This window comes from Polypterus senegalus, chromosome 6, assembly GCF_016835505.1.
Source record: "Polypterus senegalus isolate Bchr_013 chromosome 6, ASM1683550v1, whole genome shotgun sequence".
NCBI classification, from domain to species: domain Eukaryota; kingdom Metazoa; phylum Chordata; class Cladistia; order Polypteriformes; family Polypteridae; genus Polypterus; species Polypterus senegalus.
Window position 1 is genome coordinate 57,439,910 of NC_053159.1, and position 20,902 is coordinate 57,460,811.

The 20,902-nt window shown below is 37.5% G+C and overlaps 1 protein-coding gene across 8 annotated transcripts in view; it reads left to right on the forward strand.

The window, feature by feature from the left end:
* The window catches only part of LOC120531052 (protein kinase C zeta type), a 677,641-nt gene that overhangs the window by 391,043 nt on the left and 265,696 nt on the right, over nucleotides 1–20,902 (forward strand). For all 8 annotated transcript variants that reach the window (XM_039756040.1, XM_039756039.1, XM_039756044.1 and 5 more), the window contains one exon: nucleotides 15,687–15,773. In XM_039756040.1, coding sequence (XP_039611974.1) covers nucleotides 15,687–15,773 — 87 coding nt within the window. The remainder of the gene's footprint in view (nucleotides 1–15,686; nucleotides 15,774–20,902) is intronic.

The following is a 20,902-nucleotide window of genomic DNA, read 5'->3' on the forward strand; positions in this document are numbered from 1 at the left end:
CCAGCAATGTCAGTAAATGTATACTCAGCCTCCCATCGGTTTTTAAAGGCTCTATTTTCAGAATCAACTTTTCTCTTCGGCATTGTGTGGGCTAGCTTCACAATAACGTGCAGCATCATAAGCTAGACTTGATTAACGCGGTAAGTGTTCAGCAAGGCAGCTGAAGCGCTGCATTATGGGAATTGTAGTTTATTGTGTTACCAGCGCTTCATATCCCCGGGCCATTAATAACAATAATACAGTATATATAATGATCTCGCGGGCCAAATATAATTACACGGAGGGCTGGATGTGCCCCGCGGGCCTTGAGTTTGACACATATGGAGTAAATAGAACTTGAAAAGTCATATTTTTTCGAATGTGATCGCGCAATTCAGATCGAGTTGACGCGCACTGCAGTACATCGAGCCCACGTGCTATTGCGGTTTTGCCTGCGTGCCTCAATAAGTCACCCTCCCCTCACTCTTACTTTTTTACCGTTCATCTAATGAATACACTGAGTGTAGCTTTACCAAATCAATCATTGATGGCGAATAAAGTATCCATTATTCATAAAGCTTCAATTGGTGATCTGTCTTTCTGCGTTAGCTGCATATTTTTTCATATGTCTCAAACCAAGGGGATGCGAAGGTAAAATGAATCGGGAAGCGCGCGTACATACTCAGTGCACCCCCTCTTGGGAATCAAACCTCGGCGCTAGAGGCAAAGTCTTTACCATTGCGCCACGGCGTGTGGTTTATCTATTTGAGCGTATGTAGATCAGGGTATATATATACATATATATATATACCCGCGCTTCGCAGCGGAGAAGCAGTGTTAAAGAAGTTAAGAAAAAGAAAAGGGAACATTTTAAAAATAACGTAACATGATTGTCAATATACAGTAATTGTTTTGTGAGTGTTAGGAGTGTTGCTGTCATCAAGGATTTGATTATCATTATTTCTTTCAATCAGGTTCGTATTTATAGGATGTGTTCAAGTTACATTCCGTGTTTGTCAATCGTTGTAAAGATCGTCTTCCTCTTAATCTGAGACGTGACACACTGCATGCACGGGTTTTTTTTTTTACACTGTGTTCCTTTAGCGGGACATTGACTTTTTCCACCGTGTGCTTTGTTTCCGCAGTAGCTGCACTTATGAATATGCTTGTATTTATCACACACTTCATATTTTTTTGCTGCCTCCTCAATTGTGTAATTCGTTTTTTGTTCAGCGCTCTCTGGAACTGTTGCTTTTTGTCTGTGCACTGTGTCATTTCATGTGAGCCGCTCGGTGTACATGCATCAAAGGTTTCCAGCTGTGCTGGTGCCATCTCGTGCGATGTCCACGGCTGTATTTAATGTTAGCTAAGACCCGGCATTTAAAAGTTTCTCTCGCAGTTTCGCCGAGTTTGTGCCAAACACCACCCTCACCATCTCATCTTCCTCTGCATAAGAACAGTCCTTCACCCGTGAATATTTAGCAGCAGCGTTTCTACTGGATTGCCGCTGACGGATGGCTTTATATGGGCAGGCACTAAATTAGGTGGGAGGCGTAATGCCTCCCACGGGCATCGAGCAGAAGTCTATTATAGTATATGAACGAAAAAATAGGTTCCAGTTATGACCATTATGTGTAGAATTTCGAAATGAAACCTGCCCAACTTTTGTAAGTAAGCTGTAAGGAATGAACCTGCCAAATTTCAGCCTTCTACCTACATGGGAAGTTGGAGAATTAGTGATGAGTGAGTGAGTGAGTCAGTGAGGGCTTTGCCTTTTATTAGTATAGATCTATCTATCTATCTATCTATCTATCTATCTATCTATCTATCTATCTTTATATATATATTAAATCTAAATCTATATATGTGTATATACAGTGGTGTGAAAAACTATTTGCCCCCTTCCTGATTTCTTATTCTTTTGCATGTTTGTCACACAAAATGTTTCTGATCATCAAACACATTTAACCATTAGTCAAATATAACACAAGTAAACACAAAATGCAGTTTTTAAATGATGGTTTTATTATTTAGGGAGAAAAAAAAATCCAAACCTACATAGCCCTGTGTTAAAAAGTAATTGCCCCCTGAACCTAATAACTGGTTGGGCCACCCTTAGCAGCAATAACTGCAATCAGGCGTTTGCGATAACTTGCAATGAGTCTTTTACAGCGCTCTGGAGGAATTTTGGCCCACTCATCTTTGCAGAATTGTTGTAATTCAGCTTTATTTGAGGGTTTTCTAGCATGAACCGCCTTTTTAAGGTCATGCCATAGCATCTCAATTGGATTCAGGTCAGGACTTTGACTAGGCCACTCCAAAGTCTTCATTTTGTTTTTCTTCAGCCATTCAGAGGGGGATTTGCTGGTGTGTTTTGGGTCATTGTCCTGTTGCAGCACCCAAGATCGCTTCAGCTTGAGTTGACGAACAGATGGCGGACATTCTCCTTCAGGATTTTTTGGTAGACAGTAGAATTCATGGTTCCATCTATCACAGCAAGCCTTCCAGGTCCAGAAGCAGCAAAACAACCCCAGACCATCACACTACCACCACCATATTTTACTGTTGGTATGATGTTCTTTTTCTGAAATGCTGTGTTCCTTTTACGCCAGATGTAACGGGACATTTGCCTTCCAAAAAGTTCAACTTTTGTCTCATCAGTCCACAAGGTATTTTCCCAAAAGTCTTGGCAATCATTGAAATGTTTCTTAGCAAAATTGAGACGAGCCCTAATGTTCTTTTGCTTAACAGTGGTTTGCGCCTTGGAAATCTGCCATGCAGGTCGTTTTTGCCCAGTCTCTTTCTTATGGTGGAGTCGTGAACACTGACCTTAATTGAGGCAAGTGAGGCCTGCAGTTCTTTAGACGTTGTCCTGGGATCTTTTGTGACCACTCGGATGAGTCGTCTCTGCGCTCTTGGGGTAATTTTGGTCGGCCGGCCAGTCCTGGGAAGGTTCACCACTGTTCCATGTTTTTGCCATTTGTGGATAATGGCTCTCACTGTGGTTCGCTGGAGTCCCAAAGCTTTAAAAATGGCTAACCTTTACCAGACTGATAGATCTCAATTACTTCTGTTCTCATTTGTTCCTGAATTTCTTTGGATCTTGGCATGATGTCTAGCTTTTGAGGTGCTTTTGGTCTACTTCTCTGTGTCAGGCAGCTCCTATTTAAGTGATTTCTTGATTGAAACAGGTGTGGCAGTTATCAGGCCTGGGGGCGGCTATGGAAATTGAACTCAGGTGTGATACACCACAGTTAGGTTATTTTTGAACAAGGGGGCAATTAATTTTTCACACAACAACAACAACAACATTTATTTATATAGCACATTTTCATACAAACAGTAGCTCAAAGTGCTTTACATATTAAAGAATAGAAAAATGAAAGACATAATTATAAAACAAAATAAATCAACATTAACATCGAATAAGAGTAAGGTTCAATGGCCAGGGGACAGAAAAACAAAAACTCCAGACGGCTGGAGAAAAATAAAATCTGTAGGGATTCCAGACCATGATACCGCCCAGTCCCCTCTGGGCATTCTACCTAACATAAATGAAACAGTCCTCTTTGGATTTAGGATTCTCACGGAAGGGCTTGATGATGATGATGGTCACGAGACTTCTTCCTTTTAATCCGTCCATCATTGTTGGAGCATCATGAAGCTTTGAGTAGGTGGAGGTGGCGCAGGCCACCACCACAAAGAAACCGGAAAAAGAAACAGAAAAGAGAGTAGGGGTCAGTACCGATTTTAGAGCCACCATGAATAGTTGTTATGATGAATTGAACATACAGAGTATCAGGATTAAGTTAAATTACGATTAAAATGAAGTTATAAAAAGGCCATGTTAAAGTAATGTGTTTTCAGCAGTGCTTTAAAGTGCTCTACTGTATCAGCCTGACAGGGCCATGTAGGTTTGGATTTTTTATCTCCCTGAATAATAAAAACCAGCATTTAAAAACTGCATTTTGTGTTTACTTGTGTTATATTTGTCTAATGGTTAAATGTGTTTGATGATCAGAAACGTTTTGTGTGACAAACATGCAAAAGAATAAGAAATCAGGAAGGGGGCAAATAGTTTTTCACACCACTGTATAAAAGGAGAGATTGAGGTAGAGCCATATCAAGTAAACGATGGGCTGGGTGGGAGGCGGAGTACAAAGGTATTGAGAACCGCTAGAGGGCACACTAACTTTGCCTTTTAGATTGGCCCGTGACAAAGGAAATAAACGTTTAATGGTAATTAGTGGCAGCACGCTGAAAGAAGACTTATTAAATCTGAAGTTTGTTGTTAAGTTGAGTGAAGGCTTATTAGCAAGTAAAATTAAGACTACAGTAGAGGTAATAATGAGTAAAAGGAGACAAAAAGAGAAATGGAGACTGAAGAGAGTGTTTTTACGATATCAGAAATGTAAAATGGTAGATATCCTACTTGATAGGAAGAGCAAATGAACATTCTTTTCTGCTTATTGTACTCTTAATTTGTGTTCTCCCAGTGGCCATGCCTCTCTGTAGTTTTGGTTAATAAACTGATCAATTTTTAGAAGGTCACCCGAGTTGTTTTTATTTTGGATGTGGCAGGATTTCAGGGGTGCTCTCGTATTTACATTCTTATATACTGTACATGTACACATACATCCATATTTCTGCTTCCACATTTTAAGAATTATCTATGTATATGAATAGATGCTCATCAGGTTTCATTTTCTCTCATTAGCATCAACATATTTTGATCATAAAACATTTTGCTTATGCGCAAGAAACAGCCAAAATCACAAATGCATTTCTGTAGTTGTAGTGTGTGGATGAGCAGTTGTCCAGTTCAAAGCAGACTTACACACCTACTCTACATTTCCAGTGTGTTGCGTAAGATGCAAATGACAGGGTATATCAAATAACATCAATGACATGTAATACAAAAGACACTAAATGTCTCTGGATGTGTGTAATTTTATTGACTCCTTGACGAAGTGGCGCTCTGGAGGTCTGAAGTTAGACTCTATTGACCAAGATACATGGTATGGCGTTGTTGGTGCTCCATAGAAATCTGTATCCCTTAAGGTTTAGCACAGGTATACTAAGATGTGATTGATACAAATCTCTTAATGCTCACACATGTTTGTGCACAATTTATTTTATCATGTGACCCGGGCAAGATGCATTTCAGTCCAACAGTAATATGAATGTACAACTACCTGCTCACTGTTGTTTCCGTCCATACTGCAATGTTATTAAGTCTATGTTCTAAGATTGTTTAGGTGTACTCTGTGTTACTTTCATTTTAGCTGGGTGCTTGTGTTTGATGGTGGGCAGTAAAATTTATTATATCAAAATGACACTTTTTAGTTGTATCTTCAGCTTATTTTGGTGTATATGTACTGTATGATCTGTTACCAATAAATTAAATTCTTTAATGAGAGCTCATCAATAAGGAAAGGTGGAAAATAAGATTTGACAAAATATCACTAATTGATTCATTACTTGACACTCCAGAACACTGTACAAAGGCCTTTAATAGACAAATCATTAAAATAAATGTATTCATCCACATTCATGAAATGCGTGATCCCTTGCTCTTCAACATTTATTGAGGCAGTTTCTATGTTCCGCCGAATACCTTCAATTATTGTTGCTTAATGTTTCAAACAAGTACCCTTTCCTAGTTTGCTTGGATATCCTCTTTTTTATGATATAACAAAAAAAGAGGAAGAAAACATTTCCCTGGTGTTTTATCTTGGTAGAGTAATATATGTATTGCTCTACTTTCCCCTATTGTATTATTAATATGCAGCCTTAGAATGCCTAATCTCACAGACTTACCACTGTTTATAAGATATTATTTTATATAACTTCTCCCCACCTTCCCTTCTATATCTATAACCTCAGGCAATTAGATGTAGTAAAAAGACAAGCAGGAGTTAAGTTACACATAAAATAATGTATTACTGATAATATTCATAAATAATAACAAAATGCAAAGTACATTTGAATATTGGCAACCATACAACCTGATAAAATGGTGATGTGTAATTCAGGTGACACACAGATAGCAGTTACTTAAAATGTCTCTAGTTAAGGCATCATTGGTGCTCAGCTTTCAGCCACATGTCTGTTCAATATGGCTGCTGAGCTGTGCTCTTCATTGTGTTGTCTTCATCATCACAGGTTAGCAAGAGAGATGCTTCTTCATCATATGTGGGTCAGAGAGAGAGAATGTGGTTGAGCAAGTACATTTATAGATGTTCTCTCCAATTCCTAGAACCAATAGGACATCATGGTACTTAAAGGCCTCTGAGACAAGCCAATTCCAAACAGCCATACCTCAGACCAATGGGTGAAATAGAACATCTTATCTCCTGCCCCCCCAAGACCATATATTACACTAACCTGGCTTTGTGTAGGGGATGGGAGAAAAGACTTTAGCAAAAAAACACTCATCAAACTGGTTTATGACACATCCCCCAAATCCTGTCGTAAAATTACAAAGAAAGTCGTAAACATGGGGGATAAACAAGAATGCCTCTCACCAAGGTACCACTAAATTACATTGGTTTGCCTAAATTATAAATAAAGACATACAAAACATTTATCAAGTTATATGCAAAATCCACATCACAACACTCCACCCGATGAATGTTTTGTACAATGTCTTTATAACAATGTCTTTAAATTGTTTCAAGAGTCTGATGCATAACTTGTGCATTGATTTGCAGTATTTGCTCTCCCAGTGTTAAAAGTTGTCCGTGACCATTTGTCCATTACATATCTTCTTTATTTCAAAGACAATCTGAAGAACTTGGAAGCCTCCTGATGACCTGTATCTGCTCCAGCTTGCGTCAACTCTTTCTGCAGTCTTCATATGTCATCAGATCTGGTGGTTCAAAATGAGACAAGTCCACACCTTCCACTAAACTAGCCCACTACAATTTAGTCTATTGTGTGAATTTTAATCTGTACTTGTTCTATGTCTAACTGCTAATTAGACCCCTGTCCCAAACTATCTGTTTAAGCATATGCAGCTGTACAATTAACATCAAAATTTGAAAGGTAACATGCCACAGGTGCCAGTACAACCACTTCTGCCCAAGTGACAGCACATGTGCCACTGCATAAACTGTTCACAAACCAACATTTGTGGCCCCTCTGCACACATTTGGGGTTGACTTAGTTGCCTCTTGTGCTTTCCTACCCATGGTGCAACTCTTGACTGCCATCAGCCTTTACCAGTATAGGCTGGCATCACCACCATGAGACATCAAAGCTATGCAACTCTCATCATTCCCCGTAGGCCACCCCTAGAGTTGTTTGCTCACCATATGCATACTCATTGTGCTAAACACCTCGGTTCAGAATTGGCCCACTGGTCCTGTGCCTGTACCACAGCCGACAATCTCAGCAGGGCTTCCATATTTTCCCAATTAGACTATACCTAAACATCGGAGCCCATATGTCTTGCAAATGTATCAGCTGCACCTGCTTTCCTGAAAAGTTCACCAATTTTCTTAGTATACATTTTCCTTAATATTATTAATTATATTAATTATCCCACTTAATTAATTAATACCCAGAATGTATACTTTATGAGCCCAAAATGAATCCCCTTATTTTGGCATTCCTAACTGGTTTGTTCAGTTTCCACCCCTTGGAATATAAATTTGCTGCAGTAATGAACAAACCTTTCCTTTTAAACTATAGCTATTGTGACTAGTCCTTATTATTGCATGACTTGTGGACTTGTTACTCACTTAAACCCCAGTAAGTGTCTTTTCTTGCTGTCTCTTCAGTTCTTCTTCATGTCTTTGTCTTTGTCTTTGCTGTTGTCTTTTCTTCATTCTGCTATGTAGGCAGGTCTGCAAAATGGAAGGTGACAAAGCAGTTTCTGTCCATCTCATTTTCTTGGCTGTCGACCTGGTGCCAAAACTCAAACTTTGCTTCCAGGCATTCATTGGAACAGCTTGGCACTAGTGCCATGCCACTCCAATGTGCCAATGGTAACCCATCTCCTGCATGGATTTTACTCTGCTAATTGCCTTCACTATTTATTACCTGCACCAAACCAAAGTCCATAAAACCTTACAATAGAAGTAGCACTATTGCAAAGGCCAGAAAATTGAAACAGAAATAACTTTTTCCTTTCCTGTCTTCCTGCTACCCTTCTATTTTTTTTCATTGCCTGTGTGTCCTTTTTATTGTATGGTAACTGCTACCTGAAAGTGTGGGCTGAAGCCTCTCCAGAACCCAAGTTCTAAATCCAGCATTTCTGCTAAAACTGACCTGTGTTCTTTACTAAAGACCAGCTCACTTTTCTCCATTTTATTGCATGGAGAGTCATAGGCTGTCTTTTGAACAACTGGTCAGTCAGGTTTCAATTACTGAACCTAAGTGTGTGTGCTTTTTAATTACTGCTGGCCCTAGCACAGCTGTTAGGACCTTCACACCCCTGTGCATTCCTGGCTTCCTGCTGAGCTTGTAAAACTTCCTGCTGCACCATCCCCCATCCTTTGTTCTTTGGCTTGTCCTGTTTCATTCAAACCAACTCCTAAACTGGTGCACTTTCTTTCCAACTCAGCCATTCTTGCACTAGCACATTCAGACCTTTCACACACAAGCACTTGAATTCCTTTCATTTCCATTGTTCTTTGTTTTAATTCCACACTTTCTTTACTCAGTATCAATATGCCAATATCCAGTTCATGCCCTCTAGTCAACAATTGCCATTCACACTCACCAGCTCCTCTGCCTTCTATCTGATCTCTTTGTCCTAAATCAAATTTCAGTGCAGCACTGGTTACCTTTCCTAACAGTGGTGAAATATCTATCAGTGTAGCATGCTCTTTAAATACTGGACAGGCCTCAGAATTACTTGGAGATTGTGGTGCAGTGGAGAATAAAGGAAGAAAACACCCTTGCTGTTTTCCCTTCCTTTCATCTCTCTCCTTTTCCTCACACTCACATTCCCACTCTTTATCTGAGCACACATCTGTCTCATGTAAGTCACCCACCCATGTTTTAGGGTTCCAGTCCGATCTGGTTACTATTGCCCTAACTTTCACCATGGGGGTTTACATTTCTTTTTCCACTTCTTTCACTGCTTTCTACTTTAGCAGTGGTGTTCTACATGCTAACACTTCACAATTATCACACCAACTGTTACATCTTTCAAAACTCTCACTCAACATTCCACAACTTTCACTTTCATTCACTTTGCTATTTTCTTCCTTATCATGATCTTCCTTATTACCAATAATACAAGCTAGTAAACCTCTTATAACAGCAGCTGTCTTCTTTAAACCTGATCTCTGTTTTCTTGCTTTTAATCCTTCCAGCCCCCTTCCATTTTGTGGCACACTCAGCTCAGCTTCTGCTTTCTCTACCTGAACTACAGGTTTCCTAGCTTTAGCCTGCTTCCTCTGCCACTCCACTGGAAGATGGCTGACTTTAAAATGAACTTAGGCATTTCTAAGTCTACAATTTCTCTAATACAATTTGCCAAATTCGTTATGGGTTGGCCTACTTTTGCCCCTGTAAGCAAACATACACATACATACACAAAGATTCTAAACAATAAGTACCGTATGAATAATGAATGCATGTCCCATCACTCCCTAGCACTTTAACCACTTAAATGCCGTATGAATGACGCATGCATCTTTCACCACTCCCTAGCACTTTAATTAGGGACTCACTACCACCAGCACTAACAAACATGCGGGTGTCCTTGTGACACACATGAAGTCTCTACACTTTGTTGGTTATATTCCATTCAGCAACCAAACAATGTTTTACTTCCACCGCATTTGTACACTGGGTGCCCTAAAATTCACATACATAAACAAACACATACATCAAAACAGTATTTGCAAACAGGGTGCAAAACTTGGTTACCCCAAAATCCTGCCGACTACGCCAATTGTTTTATCTTGGTAGAGTAATATATGTATTGCTCTACTTTCCCCTATTGTATTATTAATATGTAGCCTTAGAATGCCTAATCTCACAGACTTACCACTGTATATAACTTATCCCCACCTTCCCTTCTATATCTATAACCTCAGGCAATTAGATGTAGTAAAAGACAAGCAGGAGTTAAGTTACACATAAAATAATGTATTACTGATAATATTCATAAATAATAACAAAATGCAAAGTACATTTGAATATTGGCAACCATACAACCTGATAAAATGGTGATGTGTAATTCAGGTGGCACACAGACTTGCAGTTACTTAAAATGTCTCTAGTTAAGGCATCGTTGGTGCTCAGCTTTCAGCCACATGTCTGTTCAATATGGCTGCTGAGCTGTGCTCTTCATTGTGTTGTCTTCATCATCACAGGTTAGCAAGAGAGATGCTTCTTCATCATATGTTGGTTGAGAGAGAGATGCTTCTTCATCATATGTGGGTCAGAGAGAGAGAATGTGGTTGAGCAAGCAAATTTATAGGTTCTCTCCAATTCCTAGAACCAATAGGACATCATGGTACTTGAAGGCTTCTGAGACAAGCCAGTTCCAAACAGCCATACCTCAGACCAATGGGTGAAATAGAACATCTTATCTCCTGCCCCCAAGACCATATATTACACTAACCTGGCTTTGTGTGGGGGATGGGAGAAAAGACTTTAGCAAAGAAACACTCATCAAACTGGTTTAAGACACATCCCCCAAATCCTGTCGTAAAATTACAAAGAAAAGTCATAAACATGGGGGGGATAAACAAGAATGCCTCTCACCAAGGTACCACTAAATTACATTGGTTTGCCTTAATTATAAATAAAGACATACAAAACATTTATCAAGTTATATGCAAAATCCCACATCACAACACTAAATGTATTATCGTGGTATTTCCCTCCACTTGCCCTTTTACCTGTTTCCTCAAGGGTAAGGGTTCTCGTCAAGTTAGTTATCGGGTTGGTCTACTGTTGCACTTTAAGATGAACACACACACACAGATAAACACACACACAGACCCTAACCACAACAGTGCTCCATGAATGACACACACACGCTGATTAACCCTTAGCACTTTAAACCACACAAGTGCTATAGGAATAACAGCCTGTCATTCAGCACTTCAAGAGACTTACTTATTTTCGGCACAAACAACAATACGATGTTTTAGTGATATCTCAGACCTAAATATTACTTTTGGTCTACAAGAATACATTTAAACATACAAAGACTCAGCACTCTTGACTATAGGCCATTCATCAGCCAAGAATACCTTCTTTCTCATATTTGTTCCTTCTGTTGAGTATAGCGCTCTTCACTCTCAGCCATATAAACCTCGCAGCACAGAAATAATGGCAAAAATCCTGCTGTCACCAGGTGCTCAAAGAAATCTAACTTATTACTTCAATCACTCTAGACATTAAGACAAAGAATTGAAAGTTAAAAGCAGCATGGTATTTATTACAAGAATAATAATAATACCACAAGAACAAAGAATACTAGAAAATAGGTAGTGATAGGAAAGTCTGAATATATATAGTCTTTAGAAAAAGCTTACGAAAAAGTTACAGATGACAAGGATGAATGTCCCAGGGAGGCGTTTGATTTAGCAATCAATGTTCATGATGCCTTTCTGACGACCAGGGCCGTCTTGGTCCGTTCCTCTTCTTCTTTCTTCTTCTCCCTTTGCTTCTCTTTCTTCTCCCTTTACTTCTCTCTTCTTCTTTCCAAACCAAGGCATATTTATTATGAATTGTCAAGCCTTGGTTTCACAACACATGCACCTGATTGGCTGGCTGTCCAAATGATTGATGAATTAATTCACTGTCCGTTTTCCCACACAACAAAACCTTTGATGTACTCGGAGGCATCAGTAGTTCTTCCTGTCCTAGGCTATAAAGCAAATTGTTGTTCCAGATGTCCATCCATCAATAGCCTGAGGTATCAGCTCAGCATCCTTTCCCAGGCTATAAAACCAAATTAGCATGAAGCTATGAACAAGTGTTATAAAAGTAAGGTGTAAGGGAAGAAAACCTGCTTTAATTTCATTTCATCTGTTGTCTTGTCTTGAACAAAATATAATGGAAACCAAAATGTACAGATTTTATACACCATAACACCTGGGAAAGGCCCTGTTGTGGAATTGAGATGTCACCTCTTTGCTGTATGAGCAATAAAAACTGTGTGACTAAAAGATTGTTTGTCAAAAAAAAAAAATCCATACCTGTAATGGGAAGGAAGCTCTGATAAAGCTCACTTTTCCCTGTAAACTGTGTGAATAAAAACTAGATATCTTGAAAAAAATATATATTCTTTGTGCTATTTTTTTGCTTTAGGTTAACATATGACACAATGGTTCTGGGGAAGGTATTTGGAGAGGATGTTAATGTATGTCAGAATGAATTTAATGCCACTATTGTGCCACAAAAAATGGCTAGTCTCCACTAAATTCACCTGTCATTGCTAGTCCATGATGGGCCCCATCCTCCTGTTCCTGCCCACCCTCACCAGTTCTGGTTTATGCATGTTGTAGGCATATTGATCACTCTGCCATTCTTGGGTTGTTTCTTGGTTCACCTTCACACCAACTTCTTTGCCCATTTCCACAGCCCCACCACCTCTCCAAAAGTCCTCAGCTCCTCCAGCCAATAACAAACAGATCTGCTGCACAACTACCACTGCCACCCCAAACCCCAATAAGGGCGCACACACAGCTTTTGTTTCTTTTCTACAATGTCACCAAAAGGGACACCGACTATTAAAGAAAAACTGCAGCTTCCTTCACAAACCTACTTCTGAATCTAAAATCAACCCACCAGCAGATAGACTTTTTGACACAGCATACCTTATAGTCTTATGTAATTCAATGAATATCTCAGCTTAACAACCATTTCTGACAAAGTTCAAGACCGTATAACGGAAAATTATTCTTAAGAATTAATATGTTATTTTCATGGAAGAAGATGCCATATACAGTATACTGTTTTAAAATAGCTACAGCTGAGGAGAATTTCTATTGTGATAGTCCAGGTGCTGCTATACTTTACATTTCTCTGGTGTTTAACAACCATTTACTGCGTTTCTAGGAGTTGGCTGCTTGCTCCCGTCAGTGACTTCCTGATGACAGTCTATTTTAGTTGCCTTTTAACACTAGAATTACCAGAGCCTATGAAAAAAAAATTGTAGATCCATCCCATCTTAAAACGCTTCACACCTCTCTGTCAGTGTCTTTTGTTGTCCTTTAAATGTGTTGATAAGCAGCAAACAGCAAGCTACCTGCTATCACATCCCCCACCCCGCACAGTTTTCTCAGCTCAAGTCTGTTTACCTGCGTGAGTTGCTTAGACTTATATAGAGTGAGAAGTCAAGCAAAATGACACCTTTTAAATACTATATTGTTATTTGGAACACATGCATTTCATGTGTGTTCCGTGTCTACAACAATCTATGTAAACACATTGTTAAAACAGAAATGTTTATGTTTTAGTGATAATTGACAAAATGTAGACATGAAGTGTATAATGTGTGAAGCCTGAATTCCAAATTTCAAATAAACACTTTCACAAAAGGTACAAATATAACAGAGCAAATGCACTTCTATTCAAGAATATAACTGCAGAAAAAGAACCCGTGTTAGGGTGCAACATTGCCACGCATTTGCTATGACCGCTTCGGTGGCACATCGGTATCAACTGTTGAATGGTAATCAAAATTTCATAGGTTCGACCCTGGACGAGTCCGTTTTGACAATTGAGCTGCTCTTATTCTTACTATTTTAGAATAAAAACATACATTTGATTCCAGTCTGTAACAGCCGGTGTAAATTTATACTTGTAAAGGTTAGCTTTGTTTTTTTTTTAATTCAGATTTATTCTCTCAGTCGTGTTCACGATCCCATTTTAACCCCACCCCCCCGCTTTTGACACTGCTGTTTTCACATAAAGACACGCTATAACAGAGGTGAATTTAACTGATGATGATGGTTCTACATCGGAGTAAGAATGCCCACCGCACTTTTGCCATCATTGTACTTTGTATATGTACGTGGGAAGCTCTGCAGTGTACTTGTGACTTTACACTGTAGGAAGTAAGTAAATAAATAAAGGTAAATAACATTCGATCTGGCTTTTATGTAAGTAACATATAAATGTTAATGTTTTGAGAACATGCACCGTCACTTGTATGTAAGAGCGAGATCGAATGTTATTTACCTTTATTTATTTATTTACTTACTTCCTACAGTCACAAGTAGAGTGCAGAGCTTCCCATGTACATATACAAAGTACAGCAATGGCAAAAGTGCATTTTTGATCCGTGTAGAACCGTCGTCATGATTTGAGTTTACCTCTGTTATAGCGCGTCTATGTAAAAACAGCAGTGTCAAATGCGGGGGGAGGGGGAGTTGGGATCGTAAACGCAGCTGAGAGGATAAAACTGAATAAAAAAAACCAAAGCTAACCTTTACAAGTATTATAAATTACACCAGCTGTTACAGACTGGAATCAAATGTATGTTTTTATTCTAAAATTCTAAGAATACGAGCAGCTCACTTCTCAAAACTTTCTCGTCGGGGATTGAACCTGTGAAGCTTTACCAGTCAAAAGTTGATACTGTTGGGCCACCGAAGCTGTCATAGCAAATACGTGTCAAGGTCGCACCCTAACACAGGTTCTTTTTCTGCAGTTATATTTTTGAATGGAAGCGCATTTGTTCTGTTATATTTGTACATTTTGTGAAAGTGTTTCTTTGATATCTGGAATTCAGGCTTCACACATTATACATTTCATGTCTACATTTTGTCAATTATTACTAAAACATGAAAAAGTTTCTGTTTTAACGATGTGTTTGCATAGATTGTTGTAGACACTGAACACACATGAAATGCAAGTGTTCCAAATAACGATATAGTATTTATAAAAGGTGTCTTGCTTGACTCCTCACTTTATACAACTCTAAGCAACTGACATGCAGGTAAACAGACTTGAGCTGAGAAAACTGTGCGGGGTGGGGGATGTGATAGCAGGCTGTTTGCTGCTTATCAACACATTTAAAGGACAAAAGACACTGACGAAGAGGTGCACATCGTTTTAAGGTGGGATGGATCTACGAGTTTTTTCGTAGGCTCTGGTAATTCAAGTGTTAAGGCAAGGGGGATAGTCACCTTATTATTCCCTATGTCACAGGAGTAATATTTGACCACCTGAGCACAATGTGTGTGGTTTAAATAATTCTGTGATATTGAAAAGAAATACCATCTGCAAAATGCTTTTGAATTATAACAAAGAAATAATTTTGTTTTAATTTATATTGCTTTCTGGCATCAGTTAAGCCTATGAACACTGTTAGAGGTGGCAGAAAAATTGTCATGATATTTACAGATGTGTCTGGAAATTCTAGGTTTTAATGTAAATGCCTTACTTTCAATGCATGTGCCGCTTCAATAAAATTAATTTGTTCTTTTGAATTCTTATTTTTAAATGTAGTAGATTATTACAGATGAGTATGACTAGATCTTAAAAAAAGTTTTCATTGGGTTTATTAAATATAATGAGAGACTAGTTGAAAGCTTCATTATCAGTTTATAAGAAAATAAAAATCAGAAAACAAATTTTTCCTTTCAGCAAGTTTGGAAATAAATTTTGCCTTCTCAACTATCTTCATAACTTCTTCCCTTTAAGATCCTAATTTTTATAGTCATATAGTTACAAATTACAATGTATCATATATCATTTTAATTTGAATGTTTTTATCTGTTTAGGTTGTTCCTTGTAATTGAGTATGTGAATGGTGGTGATCTTATGTTCCATATGCAACGACAACGAAAACTTCCAGAAGAACATGCAAGGTGAGGCTACAGTCAGAGAACAAAAGATCTTTTTACTAAGAGAATGGACTTGTCTCTTGGAAAAGTGCTAACAAGTTACTGACTTTCAAGAGATCCCGCAAAAAAGGTTTAAAAATTAAAATGGGAAAATGTTTTATTGAAACATTGGGGAAGAATTAAAAGATAATTTTATTAAAACGGACAAGCCAAAAAAAACTAAAATAAGTGAAAAAGTGAATATAATACAGCAGGAAAAAAGTTATAGCACATAATTCGGATTAGCAGCATGAAGACAGGAAAAAATAGAAAACTTTCAGTATTAATAATGAAGGAAAGTACCAAAAGGGGAGAATCAAATACAATAATAGGTGTGAGATTAAGAGGGATATAAGGAGCAGGGAATTTCTTAATATAGTTTGTGATTTTGATTAGATTTTTTTGATTTGGCATTTTATTAATCCCTGGTGGGAAATGTTTTTGTTAGTGAAAACAGAAGTAAAATTAGTTGGAATGAGGACACAATTATTTTTGTTAACTCAAGCCATGCATTTTGAGATTAATAACAATACATATTTTTTTTTTAGAAAATAAAACTGTGCAGTAATGTAGTACAGTGATTAGCACTGCACTCTTAAAAGCCCAGAGTTCAAATCCAATTATAGTTACTGTCTCTTTAAAGTTTGCACATCCTACTAAAATGTGTATAATAATACTAGTTGGTGTACATTTTCTTTTATTCGGTTTCTATCCCATGCCGCAAAGTCATTAATTTCTGGTTAATAACACAAATCTAGATTGACTAGTCATTGAGAAATGTACAGTGGTAGTTACTATGTGTGTGCACATACATACAGTACATGCATTAATTGTCCCAAGGGGAAATTTATCTTTTGCATACGCTATAAGCTTAACAAATATAACAAAAACAACTACTCCTCGCAAACACAAGGAAAAATTGCAAAAGAGAAGAACAAATTCTGATTTGTCTAAGAATAAGATAGCAGTCACAATGAGATATTATAAAGGTGTATTGTCATAGGTATGAAGCAGCACCAGTATCAGTTCTTGACACGGTTCTGTTGAATAATAATTAGCTGAAATACCTAATGATAGTGTAGCACAGAGAGGCTGTGCATCATTATTCATAATGGCCATCAGTTTTGTCTTTGTTCACTTATCCTTTGCTACCTCCAGCATGTCTGGAGTGCATTACAGAACTGAGTCTGCCTTCTTAATTAGCTTGTTGATTTAGTGAGTACATCTAGATAGATAGATACTTTATTATTCCCAAGGGGAAATTCACATACTCCAGCAGCAGCATACTGATAAAGAACAATATTAAAATAAAGAGTGATACAAATGCTGGTAAAACAGACAATAACTTTGTATAGTGTTAATGTTTACCCCCCCGGGTGGAAATGAAGAGTCACATAGTGTGGGAGAGGAACGATCTCCTCAGTCTGTCAGTGGAGCAGGACAGTGACAGCAGTCTGTCGCTGAAGCTGCTCCTATGTCTGGAGACAATACTGTTCAGTGGATTCTCCATGATTGACAGGATCCTGCTCAGCGCCCATCGCTCTGCCACGGATGTGGCTGATCTTGAAGTGATGTTACTGGTCCTGCACACTACAGCACAGAAAATAGCAAAGAGTATCACACAGTTATAGAATATGTGAAGCATGTTACTTACCCATATTAGTGGAATGCTGGTTTGCCCTTTCTTCCATAGTTCCTCTGTTACTAGGCCAGTTCAGCCTCTTGTTGATGTAGAACAATGTTTTCCACAGCAGCAGTACTTTCGTGAGCTGTAGTAGCAGACCAAACAGGTAACACAGAATACCATAAAGTTAGTCGGCATAGACCTTAAGTTCTCTAGGACTAACTTCATCTGTTTGCTAGTCATTTATGTAATAAAATATTTATAACCCGTTACTAATCCTTCTATATTCTGTTTCTCTTCTTGGTGTTCTATTATGGCACTTGGTGCCATTGTAATACAGTGATCCCTTGCTATATCGCGCTTCGACTTTCGTAGCTTCACTCCATCGCGGATTTTAAATGTAAGCATATCTAAATATATACCACAGATTTTTCGCTGGTTCACGGATTTCTGCGGACAATGGGTCTTTTAATTTATGGTACATGCTTTCTTAGTTTGTTTGCCCAGTTGATTTCATACAAGGGACGCTATTGGCGGATGGCTGAGAAGCTACCCAATCAGAGCACATATTACGTATTAAATAAAACTCCTCAATGATATACGATATGCTTCCCGCGCGGTGCTTCGCACACTTAAAAGCTCTAACAGCCCGTATTGATTTTTGATTATTTGCTTTTCTCTCTCTCTCTCTCACTCTCTCTGACGTTCTCTGCTCCTGACAGAGGGGGTGTGAGCAGAGGGGCTGTTTGCACAGAGGCTGTTTGCTTAGAAGATATGGATGCTCCTCTAAAAAATGCTGAAAGACTACCTTCAAATTGATCCCTTCATTGCAGCCGCTTTATTGCGGTGCTACGCATACTTAAAAGCCCTATTGATTTTTGATTGTTTACTTTTGTCTCTCTCTCTGACATTCCGCACACTCCTTTGAAGAGGAAGATATGTTTGTATTCTTTTAATTGTGAGAAAGAACAGTCATCTCTGTCTTTTCATGGAGCACAGTTTAAACTTTTGACTAAAGGGTGTTATTTTATGTCTAGAGGGCTCTAATAACGCAGCCCCCGCGATCCAGTTGGGATTACTGTATTCCAGGCTGTTTTCCTGCCAAATTTTTTATTTTCAACGTAATTGTACCACTATATTTGGACTCAATATGATAATACTGAGATATATATATATATATATATATATATATATATATATATATATATATATATATATATATATATATATATATATATATATTTAATATTGTAATTCATTTCTGCAATATACTGCAATTTATTCCATCTTATTTAATTGAAGTTAAAGCTAAAATTCTATTCCTCTTGGCAAAAATGTATCAGATATCTAATAAGACAAAACCTTGACCACCTTAACTTGATATTAGCTTTTGTAATTTTGGAAAATGGATATCCAATGTTTTAGCAGGATCCAGTTTTCAAAAAAGAATGCTCAGTTACAGTAAATAAAATTCATATCAGTAGATTGTCTCACCACAGCTTTGAGTGGTTGAATTAATGCTTTAATTAATTAAAATCATAAGAAAAATGTTGCATTTGTATACAGTTTTGGTATATTTATTCACTTCCTAGCATAAAGATATCTTACAGTTATTAAAACTCTTATTTCATTTAATTTCACCACAAAGTCTGATTTTAAGGATGTTGAAATGTTGCAGTGTTAACAATGTTAACAGATATTATGAATGGGCATGTTTTAAAGTATTGTGGAATTGCTAGAGTATTTAAATGCACCTTTCAGTCTTCTCTAGATCGTTATTGTATACCTATGGTGTACAAATGTGCTGATGCACAGCAGGTAGCACAGAGCGGCCAATACAGTTATGTTAAATAATTATTCTTATAAATGAACAATTTTGAAAACAAATTTAAAAAGCTGTGCTCAACCATCAATATTTAGGTTTGCTGTCATGAACTTATTTATTAGGCTGGTCATTGAGTAAAATTTATACTTATAAGTAGTGCTTAAATATAAACTGCAATGCTTAGACCAGAATACTGTTTTTTCAGTTGGGCGAGTGACTGAGTAATTAGTGTTTTTATCCAAAAACATGATCATCCTCATAATTGATTATATTCAGGGTTTCTTTCTTCTCAATCTTACCCTTCAAAATTCTAATGATGATTCCTTCAACAGACGCCTATATAAAAATCATGTTAAATCTGTGAGGTTTCTATTTAGATTTTTCCTTCCACTTGTCTAAATTTTTATTAAATTTGTAGTTTTCTGTGGCAGAATCCCATGATATTTGATGATGATGGTTTCTTTGTGAAGTTCACACTCTGATTTCCACAGTCTGTTAAAGAAAGATGTCTATTTTCCCCCTATTTTTTGTTCAGTGCTTCAGTGCAGCTACCACTAACGCAAGATACAGTAAATGATGAATGCACTAATTCAAAAATGGAAAGAATTATACTTTCAGTTCTTCATAATTTTATCCAGCCCATTGAAAATTTTCAAATAAGGACAGTCAGGTCATCCATGTTAACTCTTCTAATAATGCTTCAGTGGTCTTAGATGCTGTTCTCCTTATAACGGAATCTTGTCAGTGTGTTTTCTTTTCCCAGTGTCTAGGGCTGCCAACCATCCTCATTTTCCCAGACATGTCCTCATTTTATACGTGCCATGGACTGTCTGGGAGGAATTTATAAAATTTTGAAAACATCTGTAATTTTGGCTTCTAAAATTTGAAAATCTCCTTGTCCTTATCATTGGTAAAATCAGAAAGTTGTACATCAATCAGCACTTGCAGAAGTAGTGTGCACACTCTTTTCCCCAGAATCTTCACTTCCATTCCGGTAGTAAGCAATGCAGATTTTGACGAGAATAAAAAAAAAAACATTTGAGTTCTTGGCTTTTGTCTGTCCAACGTGGCTTTTTTACTTTTTTGTATGTGAGATTTTATTTTCGATTCTTCTTTCAGCAGCTTGGTTAAACAAGAAATTTCATACTTCCAGGTACATTCTGTCGCATTTAAGTGTGAGTAAGTACTGCTTTGTATATTTTAATGGAAAATATTATTACCACCCGTTGTTCCTAAACGGATTTATAATTGTAAATGAATGAGTCAACTATTAAAGTTCCAGCTAATTAAAAAAATCACACATTTATTCTGTCATATAATAATAAATATTATTTTAGTTATCAGTTTATCAAGTAATGAGTCACTACTTCAAATAATTTAATAATATTTTCATAATTTTTTTCATTTACATAAATTCAGGAATACCCATTATGCCAAAAAGAAAATAAGTTCATAGAGTACTTGAACAACAAATACAGGCAGTATCTGGGTACGTACGAGATAGGGACTGTAGATTTGTACATAAGTTGAATCTGTATGCAAGTCGGAACAGGTCCATAAATTTAATAAATGCTATTTTTGACCGACTGTAACCAAGTGCTTTGCCAGTGAATGATGGAGTTTCACCTCTCTCTGACCTTATTATTATTTCTACTTTATTTTCAA